General features: G+C 37.2%; 5 protein-coding genes across 8 annotated transcripts; all 5 read right to left on the bottom strand.

Moving 5' to 3' along the window:
- Positions 1-427: 427 nt before the first annotated feature.
- On the bottom strand, positions 428-5889 carry LOC107222042 (zinc finger protein 79). Of its 4 annotated transcripts, none has more exons than XM_046746574.1 (8): positions 5672-5889; positions 5297-5547; positions 5095-5197; positions 4512-4849; positions 3662-4024; positions 3201-3555; positions 2525-2823; positions 428-2437 (listed from the first exon to the last, which is right to left on the bottom strand). In XM_046746574.1, exons 2-8 carry the CDS (start codon positions 5495-5497, stop codon positions 1886-1888), a joined length of 2211 nt encoding a protein of 736 aa, XP_046602530.1. In that variant the 5' UTR covers positions 5498-5547; positions 5672-5889; the 3' UTR covers positions 428-1885. The 4 variants fall into 4 exon arrangements, with proteins under 4 accessions (XP_046602530.1, XP_015516735.1, XP_046602529.1 ...); XM_015661249.2 differs by having other exon boundaries at positions 4497-4849; positions 5672-5888; XM_046746573.1 differs by having other exon boundaries at positions 4497-4846; positions 5672-5888.
- Positions 5890-6538: 649 nt separating this feature from the next.
- On the bottom strand, positions 6539-8262 carry LOC107222009 (thioredoxin domain-containing protein 15). Its single transcript, XM_015661202.2, has 4 exons — positions 7969-8262; positions 7569-7783; positions 7095-7321; positions 6539-7022 (listed from the first exon to the last, which is right to left on the bottom strand). The coding sequence occupies exons 1-4, from the start codon at positions 7991-7993 to the stop codon at positions 6668-6670; spliced, it is 822 nt and encodes a 273-aa protein (XP_015516688.1). The 5' UTR covers positions 7994-8262; the 3' UTR covers positions 6539-6667.
- A 256-nt stretch (positions 8263-8518) lies between these two features.
- On the bottom strand, positions 8519-11217 carry LOC107222006 (glyoxylate reductase/hydroxypyruvate reductase). The gene is made up of 5 exons (XM_015661198.2): positions 11118-11217; positions 10088-10399; positions 9696-10016; positions 9111-9568; positions 8519-9001 (listed from the first exon to the last, which is right to left on the bottom strand). Exons 2-5 carry the CDS (start codon positions 10303-10305, stop codon positions 8880-8882), a joined length of 1119 nt encoding a protein of 372 aa, XP_015516684.1. The 5' UTR covers positions 10306-10399; positions 11118-11217; the 3' UTR covers positions 8519-8879.
- LOC107222013 (bifunctional methylenetetrahydrofolate dehydrogenase/cyclohydrolase, mitochondrial) lies at positions 10432-12609 on the bottom strand. Its single transcript, XM_015661208.2, has 5 exons — positions 12478-12609; positions 12067-12218; positions 11787-11971; positions 11331-11699; positions 10432-11239 (listed from the first exon to the last, which is right to left on the bottom strand). The coding sequence occupies exons 2-5, from the start codon at positions 12138-12140 to the stop codon at positions 10890-10892; spliced, it is 978 nt and encodes a 325-aa protein (XP_015516694.1). The 5' UTR covers positions 12141-12218; positions 12478-12609; the 3' UTR covers positions 10432-10889.
- Positions 12610-12728: 119 nt separating this feature from the next.
- LOC107222016 (cyclin-dependent kinase-like 4) lies at positions 12729-20032 on the bottom strand. The gene is made up of 7 exons (XM_015661211.2): positions 19553-20032; positions 17893-18796; positions 17450-17813; positions 16564-16758; positions 15127-15418; positions 14543-14927; positions 12729-14466 (listed from the first exon to the last, which is right to left on the bottom strand). The coding sequence occupies exons 3-7, from the start codon at positions 17615-17617 to the stop codon at positions 14148-14150; spliced, it is 1359 nt and encodes a 452-aa protein (XP_015516697.1). The 5' UTR covers positions 17618-17813; positions 17893-18796; positions 19553-20032; the 3' UTR covers positions 12729-14147.
- Between the last annotated feature and the right edge of the window lie 159 nt (positions 20033-20191).

Below are 20191 nucleotides of genomic sequence, written 5' to 3'. Positions count from 1 at the left end.
TTATTAAATTGTGAGTCCTAGAGAATCTATCAGATTACAGCAGGTGGCACATTAGCCATCGATAGAGTGATTGTTTGCACTGCTCTCTGGCTAGATATGAGCGAAGGATGCATAATACGTGCTTCATCATGATTCATGATTTATTTACCACTGAATTTTGAACTGATATGAAGTATCTTGCTATGCAAGGTAAATAAGGCACAAATATTATTCTATGAAATACAATCTATCAAAAATATGTACCAGATTTTGGGCCGAATTGATAAGATATGAACATCAGGTTTCGATTTTTTTTTTTTTTTTCTTTTTTGAGATACAATTCGAACATACCTAGCAGATTAGAATATAAATATACGAAAGTATCACTTTGAGTTACAATATAAGTTACTAGAGTATTTTATTTGGCAGACTAAGTGGTACAAGGTACTTCATATTCGGTATACATGTATTTACATAATTACAGATATATGTATGTGTACATGTTCACAGTTCAAGGAATTCCCTTCAATTTCCCTATACCTTGTCTTTGTTACATATATATTTACCTCTTTAAGTTAATAAATTAATATAATACTCTTACAATGTATTTATTTTGAATAAATAATATTATATCCTAAGATTGCACTAATATAGCCGTATGTACCTTTTGTACTTGCAAGGTTAATTGTTAATCAGTCTGACTTCCTTCTTTAGGTCAATTAATTCCGCATTTCTCCATTTTGAAACACAAACAATCTTCGAAAGTTTAAGTAATCTGAAGTAAAGTACGACAAAGCTAGTACATTGTACCAAGCGCAATTCAGTAAATTTAAAACGCAGTAATAAGTTTCACGTTATTTGAATATTTAATTTTGAAAGTTGGATTAAATCTTTAAGATTTTTCGCCATATTTTAGCTGAATTCACTTTAAAAATATCATTATTTTAAAATAACTTTTTCTTTTTTTATAACAAGATTAAACAACTTTTAACCATCAAAATTAATTAGTCATTAAGTCCTTTACTTGGATTGGAAGTTGCAATAACGATAAAAAGAACGTAAGTAATCCAGAAAGTGAAAAAACATTTGAAAAATTTAATTAGTTGCACTGCATTACGTTTTTCAAAACGTCAAGAGATTACTAATTCATAAAAAGTAGAATAATTTGTAATTATTAATAGAAATATCTAAGAACGTTTTTTTTTTTAATTAGGAGGAGCCCAACTTGGCATTGTATTATCTACATTGCAATAAAATTAATATATCAACTAAGCGAAATAACGGTTTCCTCGTACCTCGTTATTGCCAGATAGTACCATATTGTTTCGAATATAAGTAGAGGTTTTTTGGTGCTAACATGACCCCCAAAACTCGTCCTTGTCTTATACGCGGGGTTGACTTATATTCGGGATTTTTAGAAAATGTACCTTACAGACTAAAATTGGTTTTTATGAATAGTTCAATCATCAGATTAGACAACTGGGATTCACGCTGCGATATTTTAATCTACCCAAGTTCCATTGATATCTACTTAAAATCATTGTAATTTATAAATTAATATCTAAGTATACTTTTGTTATATTAATTTTGTTATAAAAGTCGATTTATATTCAGTACCTAAAAAAAGTCTTGAAATGCAGACTAAAAATTAGAGGTCGACTTATATCCGGGGTTGATTTATATTCGGAACAATACGGTAGTATGGTGGCCAATAAAATCATTTAATGTGGAATTTCAATAATATTCCGTGTACTCCAGTTTTCGTAATACTTTGATGTACAGTTCCTCTCAGTGTTTCTTCAGAGCTTTGCCATTGTAGAGCGTATCACTTCAGTAGTACCTAACTATTAACTGGTAATGTCGACAAACGCAACATAACAACAAAATTTCACTAGCTACAATATCCTCAATCAGATTCCTCTGCTTCGGATGATTGTGCAACTGGTAATGGTGAAGGAATCACTAGATCATCGTCATCTACTTCCTCTTCAGGAAGTAGAAAATTCTCTCCTTCGTGTACTTCTTCTTCTCGAGATGGCTCGGGAGGAGCTGATATATCTTGACCATGTTGTTTCAAGTGATCTTTCAAGGCGAATGCTCTACCGTACGAAGCTCCACAAATAAAACAACTAAATTTAAGATTATTATCTTTCTTGTGCGTTTGTATATGTGCACGAGCAGCATATAACGAGGCAAATGGTCTGGAGCATTCGGTACATCTGAATGGTTTGGTATGGCTATTTTTATGCCCTGCAAGTTGAACTCGAGTTTTAAAAGTTTTCGGACAATACGGACATGTGTATGCTCTTTCTTCCCCATGAGTGAGCAAGTGATGATTGTATACTGAGGATGCTTTAAACCTCTTGCCACAGTGTTGGCAAACATAAGGACGAACTCCGGTGTGAGTTCGCATGTGTAATGTCAAACAGTAAGACACGCGAAATGTCTTGCCACATACCTGCAAAACGAATTTTTTACTTAAATCTCGATTCGGTAGGAATAAAAATCGCGCACCCATTTTTATTAAATATTTTTTTAAACTTACCTCACAAGCATGAGGTTTCTCACCAGTATGAATACGTTCATGTTTAACTTTTTCGTGAGGTCTAGCAAAACGACGACCACAATGTTGGCACTGATAAGGTTTTTGGGCGTCAGCACTTTCACTTCCTTCCCCTCGAGGTGGAGTTGGTGAATGAGACTGATTTGGCTCAGTATGGACTGCAGCATGCATTGCCAAACTATCAGCTGATTCAAACTTCCGATTGCAAATAGTACAGGTAACTGAACCACCAGAATGCAAAGCCATGTGTGCTACTCGATATGATTCAGACAAAACTTTTCCTGTAAACAAAATTCATCAATATTGTCGTTACTTGATTTTAAGAAGAATTTTGAAAGGTATTCAACCGTCTGTAAACTAGGAAGTCCGAACTGTAAGTGGACTACTTTTCATACATATATTTTTTACCAACTGCTGACCTGTCAAATTTATTATCTAATCTGAGATCAAATTTTCAAAATATAGACTGTAAAACGAATCATACAGCGTTTTGACTTACAAATAAAAGGTGAAACAATGTAGGTTTTGTTTTAGGAAAATTAGAATATGAATTTTTCAGGGAGTGTCCAAAGAAAATTAATAATTATTCCTTCAAAGAAATGAAGGTATTGTTTAACTAACTATAAGAATAGAGTGAGATAGGGTTGAATAGTCATACCACATTCAGGGCAAGTAAAGGTGGCACTGTGAGTGCCTTCTGGAGCATCAACATGCCTTGCCCTCACTGGCGCATGCATTCGCGAATGCAACCGAAGACTTTTGTGAGATGAGAACTCTGTGCCACATGTGGAACAGACGAACAAACGCTGCATCCCTTCTGTTTCACTATCATGTACCTTCATATGTAGCTGCAATGCTCGGGCTGTAGCAAATGCTTGATCGCAGTGGTTGCATTGATTATTACCACGAAGACAGACATGGACCCGAAAACCTCCCAACTTAGCAAAATGTTCAAGGCACTGATTGCAACGGTACATCCGTGTTGGTCCTGGAGGTAGATTCTTATCTCTGACCTATGAGTTATAAATAAGGGAAAAATGAAACCTAATTGTAGAATTAAAGAATAGAATGGTGATTTGTTTTTCATTCCTCTTTATTTTACTTGAATTTTTTCCGCACCTTTACACCTTCCACGTTTGAAAAAAATTTCTCAATCATAGGTGCTTTGGCAGGTGCAGGTGAAGATGTTGGCCGATCCCAAAATCTCTCAATCTGTACCACTTTTCTTGTATACAATCTGCCCTCACTATCGACACATTCCTCTGTTCTTAAAGTATTCATTGTTTGCCGCTGACGACTTCCTGTTACAGGTGTCGGCTCCTGCGGCGGGGTAATCGAAGTAGGTGTTGGTAGGTTTTCCAGTGGTGGTTCCGCCATTTCTAAGACAACCTCTTGCCCATCGTGAAACTCTTTGATATGCTCCAAAACTGAGTTGAAACTCATGCCGCAACTACTGCAGCTATACATGGCATCAGCTTCTAACTGTAAAACGACATAATGACTTTATAAAGAGTTGAATGTTTTCAAATAGTGTAAAACAGAAGCTGCAAATAAATATGTGAAAGCCAAATAGGTATTTCAGTTTATGATGAGACTTGAAAAATCAGCAGCACTTCAGGCACTTACACACTACAATTAATGAAGTTAATCTTATTTACTATTTGATTCTGGATAACATTCTACATGGATTTAAATTACTTCCCTAATGCAAGAAAATAATTTGAAGAATTAGAAAATTAAGCAACACTCTAGTATATAGTTACAAGCTAATATTAGTTAAAAAATATAAGTTAGTATCAAGAGTTTTAGATGTTTTACTACTGTTATATACCAAAATCTAATTGTGACCTCACCACATGTGCATTTCCAACAGTATTATGGAATCTGGTGTCAGTGGATTTGGGAAAACGTTGACAGGGTTGACATGCATACAGAATAAAAAATGAAGTGTTACCTCTTCAAGTTTTACCTCGCAGATTTCCTGCTTTACATGAAGAAGTTCTGGATCATTGATGTCTTCTACTTCTTTAACATCTGCTATGAGACTATGAGTATGGCTCATCAAATTACTGTCTTCATTGTCCATAAGTTCTGGACCCCCAGATAAAATAGTAATAAGATTTTTATCAGTATCTTGATTGTCTGCTTCAATTGTTGTTAATTCTACCAATGGATTTGGTATTGGAGATTTGCTATCAGCTTCATTAACTACAGACGGAATTGGTGATTCCCGAGCTTTCGGCACAGGGGTAACACCATTGACTTGTCTTTCCTCAACATCCATTTTTTCCATCACATTGAATTCTTCTATCATGAAATTATATATTTTTTTTTTCAACAACTATTTTGAGTCACAAAAAATGTTTTACAACAAATGTTCAAACCAAATTTGACAGCTGCATATTTTTATACAAACTTTTCACTATCACTATGGAAATAAACTGGATCACTTCTCTGGTCAGTGAGGCAATACAGCAACAATGATGAACTTTCTTTATAGATTGTTGTATATGCTGTATAAAAATGAAATACAGATTATGAATTTTTCTAACCATTATCACCAGCTTGAATGGAACTTGGTTCGCCCACAATCATAATGTCTCCATCCTTGACAGTGGCCAAGAAGCTCTCGCTAATTTGTTCCACATTTGCCTCCTGCCAAACAGAGAAAGACGATAAATATGGAATATTAACAGACACCATATTATTTTCACTTCAAATCTAATTCAGCGACACTTTTAGTTTGATACTCACCATCAGGACTTCATTTTCTGACTCGGGTGACTGACCGCAGTGATCCAGGTGTTGAATCAACGCTAATACAGAGTCAAAACGTTGGGAACATCCAGGGCAGTATAAATTGTCCGTAATACTTAGTAAGTGATACTTCAATGACTGAGGATTGTTGAAAGTCTCGCCACAGCACATTGGACAAACAAGATTCAGTGATCCCATATCTTCTTCAGGGTGTGCCAAGGGAGGCGTACAATGCCGTCTAACCTAACCTGCCTCCGTTACGTTAAGTTAATCAAAATTTATATCTTCCTAATTTTGATAATATTTAATCTGATATTCTACTGAAAAACATATTAAAAAATTGTTGAAAATTATTAATTCATCGCGACATACCAAATCGTGTCATGTTCTCCAATGTCGAATGAATACTCTTTAAATGCGAATAATTGTGCTTGGTTATTAGTTGGATTTGATTTCAAATGACGATTTATCGCAGCGATAATAATAAAATTCCTCCATGAGAGACAAACTTCAACACGAACAAATGCCGAGCACAACAATCATGAAGTTAGGGAAATGATAAGTGAACTGCGAAGTCTGCCATTGCACTGCGAGATTGTTACAAACTGCTGAACTCAATTGATATATAAGATTATAAATGCCCCATACATTACCATACTCAATTTAATAATGCAGATGTTTCGCAACTTTTTTTTCATTATTTTAAACGATTGATTATTGAACACATTCATACCCAGTACAAGATAGACCCTGATCACGGATCGCGAAGTTTTGCAGCATACTTTTGACAAAGCTAATACATGGCGCCAATTTTAAACTCGTTACGAGCTTGGATCTAATCAACGTCTACTTCGTTACCAAACTAATACTGGAAAAATTTTGAATTCAATAAATGCTTCATTGCTCGGATCTTCCGTAAATAATGTACATGCGTAAACTTCTTCGTAAAAGTAAAAGTACAAAATTAATAACTTCGGACTCTGGTGTCTCAAAAGTCATCCCCATTTGAAGTACATTTTTATTGTTCTCTTGTAGTGACATCGTCATCTGCAAGTTTTGGATTACGACAATCAAATTCGAAATGATAAATAAAGGATCAGATAGTCTCAGTTATGAACGTATATCCTATACTGAATCGTGAAATTTACAAATTTCCGCTTTCGTACAACTTGATAAAACTTGAAACAGCATCTGCATGCGCGAATTTTGAGAATCCAGTTTTCATAAAAAAAAAAAACGTTATTATAAAAAATTTTTTTTTATTTTGATATTTTTACAAATATAACGAAACGACTGCGAAAGTTAAATTCTTCACCTATACGAAATATGATGTATTATTCAAATTCCTAATTGAAGAGGTCTGACCTTCTAATCGGTATGCTCGTGTTGAGCGTTACTTTCCCGCCAAGTATTTTGTACTAACTCAACAAACTGACGCCACCATCGGCTTTTTGATGTAAAATACAATGAACATGCAGCTATAAACGCCCATGATAATAGCAGACAATAATCAGTCTCATTAGACGGTGTACTCGGCACAGGTCCTGCAAAATCCGCAGATGTGACATACACGGCCTCAGTCGGTTCAAGATTCGTTAAATATTTAATGAATTTAGTAAACGTGTCGACAGTGTACTCTGTGCCATTGAATTTAGACACAGGTTTTCCATTGTGAACAAGCATTAATGTAGGAACACCGACTATTCCATACTGCGTGTTGAAGCTAGAAACAAAAACATAATTATTAATGACAACCAGTAAAATTTTTTTCCATTTCTTATAATTAACACTTTACCTCTGGTATTTAATAGCATCAACGGCAACCATTTTGATATGTGGAAATATTCTGGGCATAGCATTGAAGTGAGGAGCAGCTTGACTACTGAAAACGCACCAACGAGCGTAAAAAAATACAAGTATGCAGGCACCAGGTAGCTGTTTTCCTTCCTTGGCAGTTCTAGTTTTGTTTCCTGGTCCAGGTTCGAGAATTAGTAATTCCATGAGCCTGCTAGCATTAACCATCTGGAATATTATAATTAAATTTTTCAAGCCTAAGTAGATAATTTCCCAAGTCGACTGCATATAATAAAAGAATCTTTAAAGCGTCAATGTTGAATTGATATTTCCGAAAGTTTTTTGAAACTTCTGGATGATATATTAGTTGTACCCAAGGCACACGTCGCAAACACAATAATGAACCTGGATTAGCTGCATGTGTCAAGCCTAATCAATGTTTCTGAGCCAATCGTTTTTAGAGCACATATTTTACCTCGACTGTTCCATATTCCTTATTTGATAAGCAATTGGCTTTAGTAGTATTGGGGGAAACAGTTTCGGCTGTTACATTCGAATTAGTCTGATTATAGACTTCTTTTTGTGCCATAGGTTGTTCTGATTCAATGGTTTCATTCGCCAATTCGATCGCGATTGTTGGAGCTCGGGATTCATTAGTCACTTCTTGTGCACTTGCAGCAGCTAATAAAACTATCAAGAGAGAAAAATTAATACTCGTTTCAAAAAATTTTGACAGTCAAAATTTTTTGCGGTATGAATTCTTAACACAAACATGATAAAGAGTTCCTGCAAAAGAGCCTGGCAATCACTGAACGATATTGTTGATTGTCAGTATTCTAAATGAATTAGATGATTTCTAAAGAGAAAATACGTACCTAAAGTGAAGAATAATTTAAACATCTTATCGTACAGAATTATTTGTTACTTATAACCTATAAAATGTTTGTCACTTTTACGTAAAAGAAATTCACAAGTAGGTGAAACGTGAGCAGGCTTCCGAGGTCAAAAGATATCACTTTTCATTTTCAATACGACTAATGAATTAAATTATTCACGTCATTGCAACATGTTAAATATTGGTTTCTATTATATAGTTATCGCGCATATTTGACATATTATGCAGAGATACGCGAAGTGCGGGCACTTCAGTTCGCTTAACCAGCGGTTCTCAACTAGTACCGATGGCTACGATTCTTCAAAATAACTTTAAAATATTCAGGAGTCCCCCCTGTTGTTTGCAACAAATGAAGGACGGTTAGTTTATCTCTATTATTGGCTACATATTTCTCGAAGTCAAACGTGCATTAATATTCCAAAAGGTACAAAGATTAATGAGGCTGCTCACTGTGGCGGTAGCTATACTCCAATATAAAATCCATGTTGATTTTTTAATCAAGACGGAGCGGAAGAAAAATATTACTCAAATTTACAGCCCGCAAAAGTTTCAGTTTATTCCATATACATATAATGTATGTATTATTATATTTATATCTTTGTTCCGCACAGCCATCTCGAGTGCATTGTCTACAGTAGTGCTCGGATACTGTCAGCTCCATTAGAAATTGCATTTATTGTTTATTCTTGTCGGATAAATTGCCAGATCTACTAGACATTTCTTACTATCGAAATTTCGTGTATTGAGTTTCATTGTGAGTATAATTTTCGCTGACATCAATGGAAAGTATTGTATAGTAAATTAGACTGGTACTGTGTGATGTTCAAAAGTTTGATTTTCAATGTCGAACTATACCCAATCATTTATACCGAAGTCAATTGTCGCCATAAACTACAGATCGAGGGGCAATGGCATTTGTGTGTTTTCAAATACTGCCAGAATATTGAGAGCAGTAACTCTAGCCATTTCATCTCTAGTCTCACAGCTGGCACTTCCTATGTGCGGCAAAATGACTGTAACAAAAATGCGAGTTTCAATCATCTAGAAACGACGATGAAGTGGGTATACATAATTGCTAGACCAGAATGAGTAATATGTGACACCATAGGGTGAACATTTTACCGCAATTATCCAGTTTCAATAGTTCACTGTCCAGAGGTATGGGCTCAGGAGTCATGACGTCTAGACCAGCTGCCCTGATGGTGCCATTTTTGAGAGCTTCTATCAATGCAGGCTGATCTACGATCGGTCCTCGACTGGTATTGACAAAGATAGCAGTTTTCTTCATTTTCTCAAACATTTTTTTATTAAATAACCCACTTGTTTCTGGTGTCAGGGCACATGTGACTATCACAAAGTCGCTTTGTGCGACCAGATCGTCTATAGAAACTTTGCGCCCACCAAATTCTGCTGCTTCCCTTTTTTCAGTTCTACTCGTGTACAGAATTTTGGCTACGTTAAAACTCTTCAGGCATTTTGCCACTTGAGCTCCGATGCGGCCAAGCCCAACTATACCCACAGTAGCGTTACTCAATCCTGGTCCACACATCCAAGTCGGAGCCCAAGAAGTCCATTCCCCTCTGTAAATGACTTTTGTTGATAACTGAAATTTTTGCTTTGTTAATAAACAATGTTCCTCACCATTTAATCTGACAATTTGCAATTAAATGTGGCATTACTTTTAACTCAAACTTCAAAACTTAATACCTTGATATGGCTTTATTTGCCTCCAAGAGTCTTCTTGATGTTGCCAGTAATAAAGCGACTGTCAGTTCGGCAGTGGCATCGGTTAATATACCAGGAGTATATCCAACTTTGATATTTCGCTCCTTCAAAGCCTTCAGGTCTAAGTGATCAAACCCAACTGACATTGTAGCGACCACTTTGAGCTGAGGACCAGCAGCAGTCAGGATTTCTTCATCTATTTTATCCACAAGGGTACAGAATACTCCATCTACTCCAGCAATTCTTTCCATCAACATGTTCCGTGGAATGGGTCCAGGTTTATCCCAAATAACCAGATTACATCTGTGAATGAGTAGTGTTTGACAACCTTCAATTGCAAATTATATTCAATTACATTGAAATCCTGTACTCACTTTTTTTTAAGTAGCTCTAACCCAACAGTAGGTACATCTGGTCGAGTAACAAGGACTTTTGGCGGCTTATTTGCTGCAACAGATTCTGAAGTGGAAGACATTGATAACCTAAGGTGTTTCGAACGAATCTTGTCTGAGTTGATCAGGTTTTGTTCAACCTGGAGCAATCGTTTTGCCAGGAATAAAGGTGATGTTGATCTTCGAATCAAGGACACCATTCTGTACTTGCCACTTGATTTGAAGAGTAGGGTAATGACCTCGAGATCACGTTTGAACCAGGGGTTCTCAGGCGTTTCAGCAGCTGCTGTCAGTCTTAAATGGGAAAAGTAGAGGAATTTGTGTAAATATTTTTTCTAATGCTTTAAAATGTTTATGCAATACTAGAATCAACAATACTGTAAATAAACGTAAAAATAAATACAGGTGTGTAAATAGTGCATACTGTTGGAGAAGTTTTTAGGATGACAATAAATATACCAATTTAATTCTAAACAATCACCCAGCTTATGCTAAAATAATGTAAGAATTCGTAAATTGGCTCGCATTGCTTGTTAAAATAATGTCACTTACAATAAAAAATTATAGCAATTATAATTATTATTCCCTTATAATCTGCTCATTGTTTTAATACCTAGAAAGAATACTTAAGGAAATTTGATAACTTAATCGAACAGCAATCAGTAATGCTGTTGAAACAGTTATCAAATTGTAATACGCTTTACAAAGTTTACAAAAGTTGCAAACTTATCTTTAGATTTACACTACTTAAGCATCAGAAGGTATTAGATAATTTGCAATGTTATCATTTATTTTGTTGATTACGCTTAGCTGCAAAAAGAGTATTTTGCATTAAAATAGCTACAGTCATTGGTCCAACTCCGCCAGGCACAGGTGTAATGTGCCCGGCCACTTGTTTCACTCCATCAAAATCAACATCTCCAGTCAGTTTGAACTTCCCTCGTGCATCTTTGACCCTAGTTATCCCTACGTCTATTACACATGCTCCAGGTTTAACCATATCTTTAGTTACCAAGCCAGGTACACCTGCAGCTGCTACCAACACATCAGCTAAGATGGTAAATTTCTTTAACTCTACATGCGACGTGTGCCGATGGCAAATTGTCGTCGTCATATCCAAAGCACCTGTTTCACCTGAAATAAAACGCATCAAATGTCGTGAGATTATCAGAAAAGATTTCAAGTTATGAATAATTTGTATAAGTTTGGTAGAAGTTTAGAATACCATTGCCATCAGCATGAAGAAGCAAGGCTATCGGTAATCCTACGTGTTTAGATCTTCCTATGACAACAGCGTTCTTTCCAAATGTTTCTACTTTGGTTCTGATTATTAATTCCTTTACACCTAAAGCTGTTGCTGGTACAATTCCCTTTTTATCAGAACTCAAATTCCCTATATTCTCGGAGTGAAATCCATCAACGTCCTTAGAAGGTGTCACAGCGTGACAAATTTCTTTCTCATTTATCCCCTTTGGTAAAGGTAATTGTACCAACACACCATCCACCAATGGATCGACATTGTACAATTGAATTCTTTCTATCAAAGCAGCTTGCGCTACATCATATGGACACAATATAGTTTCACTATCGATTCCTGAAACAAATTCAACATGTGTTTCACATTCTTTAAGTAAAAATATAGTTGATGTTAACAATACTACATGAATCTGTTTGTACATACCGACTGATTTTGCCGCTTTCATTTTATTGTTGACATAAGTTGTACTGGCAGGATCTTCTCCGACGAGTATCGCGACTAATTTAGGTCTTCTCATGCCAGATTGTACCCAAGAATCAACAGACTGTTTAACTTCCTGTAAAATTTCACCAGCTATCTTTTTACCATCTATCAACTTAGCTTCTTGTCTGAAAATAAAAATAAATTAGTAACATAAACCAAATACTCAATATCAATTGCATTGTATCATTCGTAATATATTTATACCTGAACCCATACATACAGTATTTTAGAAGTATGAAAATTTCGGTCGGCATTTGATGGTTTTATCAGTGATAATATCCAACGTTTCCACATTCTAGTTCCGCAATATTTCAATTGATAAACCGTGAAGCTTCTACCAGCTGTAAGATGCGGAGCCTTTCGATCTGCTGACTGTAATATAATATTAAATAATATGTGAAATTCTACGAAATATTCTAAATGTATTATGACCGAACAGCATACTATGTACACGTATGTAACAATAGGAACAACATTAACACTGAGCATACGTGCCATATAATTGTATGAGCACGGTAGTGATATTGCAAGCTATAGTAAACACGAAACATTTGATATAACCATTCCATAGAACGTGCAACGAAGGTTCTAACTGTTGGAAAAGAAGAGCCGGAAAAGAAATTTTTCTCACCTCTGTCAAAGCGCAGCTATGTTTTCGCGTGGAATATCACAAGACCGGTTTGCCTGCGTGGTACGCAATTCATATTTTCTGCATTTTTGCGCTCGAGAGTGGTGAGTGCAGTTCGAGCAGAGATCCGGAGCAGATTCAAAAATGGAAATAGATGCTGGTTGAATTAGCCGCCACAAGGGGCGCTACCGACGACGTAGTCGTTATTTGAATCGTTTAATCGATACGATTGAAAACAGGGAAAGTAAAATATTATGTGCATGCCATTTACGGGACGGAACGAATTAAAATTGTACTATTATAATAACAATAAAGTCCGACTCAAGTTGTTTATAGAAGTGCTAAAAATGTAAATCATTCACCGTGATTATTGATCCCTCGGATTTTCCTTGTGCCAAGCTGCGATTTACCTACATATATCATAGTTCATATTTTTACGCATTTTTTACTTGCGTAATTTTTTTCGCCAACGAATCGAGGCGCCGCAATGGATATAAAAACGCTATGGGGAGTTTAAGGACATAAAACTTATATACCATCGAGAATACATATCTTACGTTATGGTACTTCGAACATATTCACATCGATTTTTTTCCAGCATTGTTTCTCCGACGCATACATACCTCTGGGCATAAAATTATAATAAAAGTTTAATTTATGTATAGTACAGACATGTATTTATTATCCTAGTTCATTCAGTCTATCGTTCGTTGATTTACATAATGTAAGTATAGGGTTTCATTATATAACTTTCTTCTTTTCTTTTCTTTCCTTTTATACAAATCATACACGCGTGTGCAAGGTTTGCTACGGTGATATGCTTATTTTCAATTTATACTCCTTACGATTCACAATGTAATCCATTAGTTGGGTCGACATCAACCCATTAATTTTTATTAATTGTTTGTTGGTTTTTCACGAGTCACGTCTAAGCGCAGAGAATATTTATGAATTGATCTTCACAGAGTATGTAAAACGTGTTTGATCACGTAGAATGAAAAAGAGAAAGTAAAATGAACAAATAATAAACGTGCATGATATTACCGAATTTTTTACGAGAATGTGATTTTCATATAAAAAAAAAAAAAAGATTTCTTAACGAGGGAAGAATTATGCGGGTCAGTTTACGAAAAAAATTTGATATAGGTATCTTTCTCTGATGATAATATCTGCACAGATAAAATTATTAACACCATCTTGCAGACCTTACCGAGCACGGAGAGGGTAACAAAGAAATGAAGTAAACGCATTGGTTCGATATCATTCACAGGTCCATTAATCCGGGCATTAGCTATGATGAATTTTGCCTCAACTAATACACAAAATAACTAAACCAAGCACTACGGGGATCATTCCGAGGGCAAGCATTTCACTTGAGCACCATCATACCATTCCTGTCCAAGTTTTTGGTAACTGTAGGTATGGGAATATCATTTCACGGGGATATTTTTCGCTCGCAGAGCTACGACCTTCGCGGAAACTATTTGCATCTATAATTGGACGCATTCGTAGAAAAAAATCTCCGTGCAAATGATGATTATCCAACATACGACAGCTGTTTAGCTTATACATCAAGGCTGCAGCAATATATCGTACTCTACACAAGTATATAAATGTAGATGCAAATTATAAAATCTAAAATTGCATAATGTAGCGAGGTCGATGACGCGCGATCAGCGGTCCACGTGCGGCAGATCGAACCTCTTCCTCTTCGTGTTTTCTTTCGCATGGCTGGACTCCCTTGAGGCCAGAGCGGGTAAGGAGCATCCTTTGGTACCCGGAACAAGTATGCCCCGATGTTCAAGGCGTCTTATGTAAGTCGTATTTGGGACGACGGAAACGGGCCCGAAATAACAGGGCTCTCTGGCCCTGTTCATGGCGAGAAGAGGCGGCCTTTCGATCGACGCCACGGACTCACGAGCTCGTTCAATTTCTGGCTGACACATGTTCGTGTTGCAAGTGCCTCCGCCTCGGATCAAGGTCATCTGCCAGCTAAAGAAGAATCGGAAATGCACGATGTGAGACGCAGAGTGCTTATGCTCCAAGCCAAAAAGTCAGTGAATCATACCTCCCGGTGCTGCTGTGACAAGTTCTGGCTGGTCTCTCAGGGGGCAGCTGGGCTGTCACTCTTCGGGATTCCAACCGTTGCTGAGTAAGGGGACAATCCATTATCTCCTTAGCTATAATTTCCTTAAGATCGACTAAAAAACGCTCGGCAAAAGAGTCCTGAGTGAATATAGGATGGTCCAGCAGTGTCGCACAAGTCGGACGCATGTCGGGGTCCATTCTCAGACACTGAGACAGGAAGTCTATCGTCGTCGATGGCCAAGACGGAAAAATTGAACGTAGTGATCGAATGTTCCCCATCATACAGATGTCCGTAGCTACTCGTCTCATCCCACGCATATTGTTATTCCTCACCATCATCGTTTGGTGCTTCTGACAAAGATTACCTGCACAAAATATCCAACGAATGTTGAGAAAATTGATCTTGGCATGAGGAGACGCGTATATAATTTTCTCAATAAGGGTGAAAATTAATCCAGACGAGTGTGTATAATACCATTCTATTTTGAAACTTCAGACGCGAATCATAAACTAAACAATAGTAGATTACATCAGATTTAACTTGACCAGTTTGTACTTGCTCACCCAAAAGTTTCATGATCTGATAGAGCTGATCGATGTCGCTATCCCCTGGGAATAAGGGGTCCCCGTTGACGGCCTCGGCGTAGAGGCATCCGACGGCCCAAACATCGACTCTCTTGCCGTAGTGGGAATCCCCTACCAGAAGTTCGGGGGCCCGGTACCACCTTGTCGCGACGTAATCCGTGCAGGACTCATTCGGTCCGGGTGACATTCGGGCAAAGCCAAAATCGCACAGCTTGACAATGCCGTTTGGAGACACGAGGACGTTCTCAGGTTTCACGTCTCGGTGCATAATCTGGCGTATAATTTTTAAATAAAATGGGAAGACGATTCGATCAAAGATTTTCTCAAGGTATATTACGCATACTTTAAAGATATATTACGGGGTCGTGATTGAATTATAAATTATGGAAGATATAAGGAAATGAATTATGCTAGTTACGTAGATGACCTTATCATAATTCTACCCAATTTTCTAGGCTTCAATACTGCAATTCAATAGAAACTGGAAGTAAACGTGCATGATTCTATTTCACAGATACCGAGTTTATTGGACGATGGTTTCTTCGCGGTATCATTCGACTGCGGTGTAGAAAGTACAATCGAGCGTTATGAAAACTTATGAAGATCCGCACAGCCATTATCGACGTACCGTCGACTGTATGACATAATGTGTTTTCAAGGAACAGCTCTTCCAAGCATTTCTGTATCACTCGGCCACAAGGGGGCCTTTATACCCGCTTCTGGTACATACGTTGATGCTATTGAGCGAGATAAGCCCACATATCCGTCCTACAGCATCAAGCTGAGCATAAAACCATCTATGGCGCGACTAACATGCAGTTGGAATATATAACAAACCCCATACGTTAACCAGCTTAGTAAGATCTAACATGAAAACATCTTAACGCGCGTTAACTTGAGCGCGTCTGTCTAATTGCGTGGGATGAAAATGCAGACCAAGCTACAGTCGAACATGTTACAAATAAAAGTATATTTATTTAAATAATCCCACCGATTTTCCATACTAGTGGTTAATGATGTATATAGAATATCTACGCAATCATTCAACATATTAATTTGCTATTGAGATATGCTGTATGTGCAAGAGTAACAAAATTCTACAAAAATTGAATCATCAGCCTCAATCGTCACGTTTACAATTCTGGAAGATTACGCATAGGTTTGGGTATCTAATATTAAACACATTGAGAAAAAAAAAAGAAATGCTTTAAAAAATTTCACGCATACAAAGTACCATTCTTGACGAAGACTAAGTACCTAGCTGAGAATTTCTTGGTCTTTTTTATTTTTCAAATAATAAAAAGCCACGTGTTTGGGTGCCTGACAAATCTAGAACATCTGTGCGGCTCTCACTTGATTATATTCACGCCCAGCTATGCGACGATCTTACATAACGAAGTGGCGTTCGAAACTTACATGGTTCGTGTGACAGTAATTCAGCCCTCGAAGAACTTGAAATATATGACGACGAGAAACATCTATTCCAAGGCCGGTTCCGACTGCCTCTAATTCGTCGAGTAATGTGTGGTCCAGGTATTCGAAAACTAGGTAAAACCGTTTGCGTCGACGAAATACCTCGATCATATTCACTAGATTTTCATGCCGCAATTTCTGTTGGGTTGACAGAAAAATTAGTATTCTATTCTGACGGCTGCGTCCTGCTGTAATATTCGACTATAAACGCGAAAGATAACTAATATTACAGTGACTGCTTAGTTATTATTGCAGATGCTATAGCTGCGGTATTACAAGTCACAATCGAATTACAGGCAGCGAGCTTTTTACTACTTGGCATAATTCTGGAAGTTTTACGGCCACATAACCGATATATCCTTCTTTCAAGTGTCTTATATAGGATGGAAGAAATTTGAGGTCGTGAAGTATACGTGGAAAGCCAAATTTAACAGTTTGCAATACTGTTGGAATTCATTTTTCACGAAAATATCAGGAAAGCGGAGGTGAGGAAAGCGAGTTGGCTTCCGTTTCAGAGCATAAACCACTCAAATTTCGCATAATATTGGGGGCAGTTATTACAAAACGGTAACTTTGTCCTGAAACTACCACTGATGTACAGACATATCTTATATCTTTGCAAATGCATAGCATAAAATTCGAATGAATTTCAATGGTTAGTCTGTATCCGTCCTTCCCGGGTAAAAAATAAAGGTTATATAGAAATATACAAGTAGTTGGCAAAGTGGTTTTACTGTAAATTGTATTACAGATGAAAAGTCTCGTTTTTCGACGTCGAGTTGTATTTTGAAAATAAATGAATTATATGAATTATAAACTGCACAGTTACCTTAAGCATACGAATTTCTCGAAGTGCCATTTTACGAACGTGAATATCCTCTTCAGTCTCGAGGAATTTCTTTATCGCCACAATCTGTCCCGTGTCCCGATGTCTGCATTTCATGACAACGCCGTAACTTCCCTCGCCGACAACTTCCAAGCTCTCATACTTTTCCATATCGCTGGTAATCCGTGTTGAAACGGTCAGTGATTTTTTAATTAAACATATTTAGCGATAAGAATTTTTCGTCGATGATTCAGTTAAAATAATGATTTTGGTTTTTACAAAATCTGCACGTTTTCATCTACCGATCCGTAAGGGTCATTATAAATTCTCGTTGCGTATTTTGAAGGGAGTTAAATTTTCAAACTACCTATAATAGTATAATTACTTTACTCGCTACATCTTCACATACACAGAGAATAAACTTGAAATTTTCGTTGATCACACACCTTCCGAAACTTAATCGTCAGAGATGAAAAAATTGAAACCAAAATCGCAAGGCAAGAACTCCTTTTCAATGTTCTCTTTAATCACCTCCATCCCCGAGTGCTGTTCACCAAGTTGTACGGAGTCGTAATTCCTGTTGAACACGAACACTAACCGCTCCTCATCCTCATATACGGCAGGGTTGACACATGTTTATCGGAACGTGAGCACTTGCCTCAAAGTTCCAAGGTCACACGCCACCTTCATGCGTTTGGATTCAATTTTCCACGTGACACGTTTCTGGGATAATTTTCAACTCAACTTTTCGCATGGTCTGTAACACACCCTGATCGGTATACGTATTAATTATCACAACACCGTGAAGGGCCAAACAGCAAATATACTTCTGGTTCGTCTTCCAAGGTCACCAATTAGGGTCAAAGGATGAAGGTCAGTTTCGCCCCGGTCCACTGGCCGAAGATACACGCGATCACACGTGATTTAACGCTTTCCCCTGATTTAATCCGGGGATGAACTTCGCTGATGTGATCAGGGTGCACCTTCGTCCGCCGCGGAATAACAGGCGAGTTGGATTCAGGCGCACGTCACCAAAATAAATTTATCGATTGTAAACAGGTTAGTTAGACTGTGAGGAACGAGGGAGGCGGGGGTCGTCAAGCTTACTCCGTTCATGTTGGCCCGCGATGACAAATGCCATGCGATAACTTTCATCGATAACTATTGATCCTGCCGTTAATTGTAAATGGTTTCCTAGCTCTTTGGCTGCCTCGGCCGACCCCGCAAAAAGGAACCAGAACCAAAGGAATGTGAGACGGAAGTGAAAATTCTTGTCGAGATGATTCCTGTGATGCATGTAATCTTCTCTGCATTCTCAATAGTCACACAATAGTTTGAATTGACGGATATCTAGATCATAACGATCGTTAGTTAATTACTGCTTTTTAAAAAACTTCAAATTTGTCTATATTGTCAATTTGTGCCGACTTATGGAACGATGATTAATCCAGACTGTGATATGTATACAGTTGATAGAGTACGATACAAATTACGTAAAATAATTTTCCCGTTCCATCAGCAACGAAGTTTTCAAGTATTCGAACAACTTTTACATTGAGGGCCCGACTTTTGCCACCCTACCAATTATATCCGTAATAACTGCGAATTTATTCCCAGTGCCTAGTAAAAGAGGGGATGAATGTTCAGTAAATGCGGTCGGAGAGAAAGGTTGTACCAAGAGTCTTCAGCCCACCGACTGACACAAAAATTAGTCACGACCTACGACTATATGTGGTTAAATCCTTTGACTAATACCATTATTTCTTATAGCTGTATGAAATATAAACCATTTGCCCTAATTTTAAGGTCTACAAAATTTCGGCTCATTGTTTTCACAAGCTGTAATATGGATTCATTTTCAACTTTAATCTACTGTAATCATTTTAAACATGCATTAATTTCGATAGATCAGCCATTGGTCTAAAATTTTTAGACGACAACATTTTTCCTCGCATCAGTTTCGATCATCGTATTGATTATACGGTATGTAATTAGTGGAACTAAAAGAGTTTTTTTACCGCACCATTAATCAATGCCCAGAAAATGGGCTCGGATATTATTAGCACGGGTTCATCGACTGTCATTGTATGACGTAACAATCAGTACCTTTTGTATATATTTCCGCCACTTCCAGCAAACCGCGATGTGAATACGCCGGCAAAATGATTTTGCCGTCGATCGTTCGATCCAATATCCTTGACCTTCTAGCTGTGAAAATAAATTCTTTTGATATATATTCATCACATACGTATCTGCATTATACCAACATCTAGATACGCATACTCGGGCTTGTGCCCCTATTGAATCAGTCAATCTGTGTTTATTTTAAATCTAAGTTTTAAAAAACCGATTAGTCATCCAGGCATACATAACGTAGGATAAACCGAATGGTAAAATTTCTTTTAACCACAGTGCCACCGATAATAGTGATATTAACGGCAATAATAGTGCGAGAGAAATACATGGAAGAAAAAATGATTGCGTTTGAAAATTGCGTTTGCATCGCAATATGTAAACAATTAATCAAGTTCAATTGAATGGTTGGTGCATCAGTATGGTTGAAGCAGTTACTTTAAAATATAGGTAAGTAGCTCTTCATTCCTATTAACTGTAATTTATTGTTTCTATCAGCAGATGATAAAACTGAGTAAACGGTTCCAGTTGTAGTCCTGACCGAGGACAAACATTCCCAGTGTAGGAGTCACATGCGTAATTCCAGCGTAGTCAGTGTAACGTCCTACGGAG

Source organism: Neodiprion lecontei, chromosome 1 (assembly GCF_021901455.1).
Source record: "Neodiprion lecontei isolate iyNeoLeco1 chromosome 1, iyNeoLeco1.1, whole genome shotgun sequence".
Classification (NCBI taxonomy): Eukaryota; Metazoa; Arthropoda; class Insecta; order Hymenoptera; family Diprionidae; genus Neodiprion; species Neodiprion lecontei.
The sequence above is the reverse complement of the archived record's forward strand: the minus strand, read 5'-3'. Positions and strand labels throughout refer to the sequence as shown.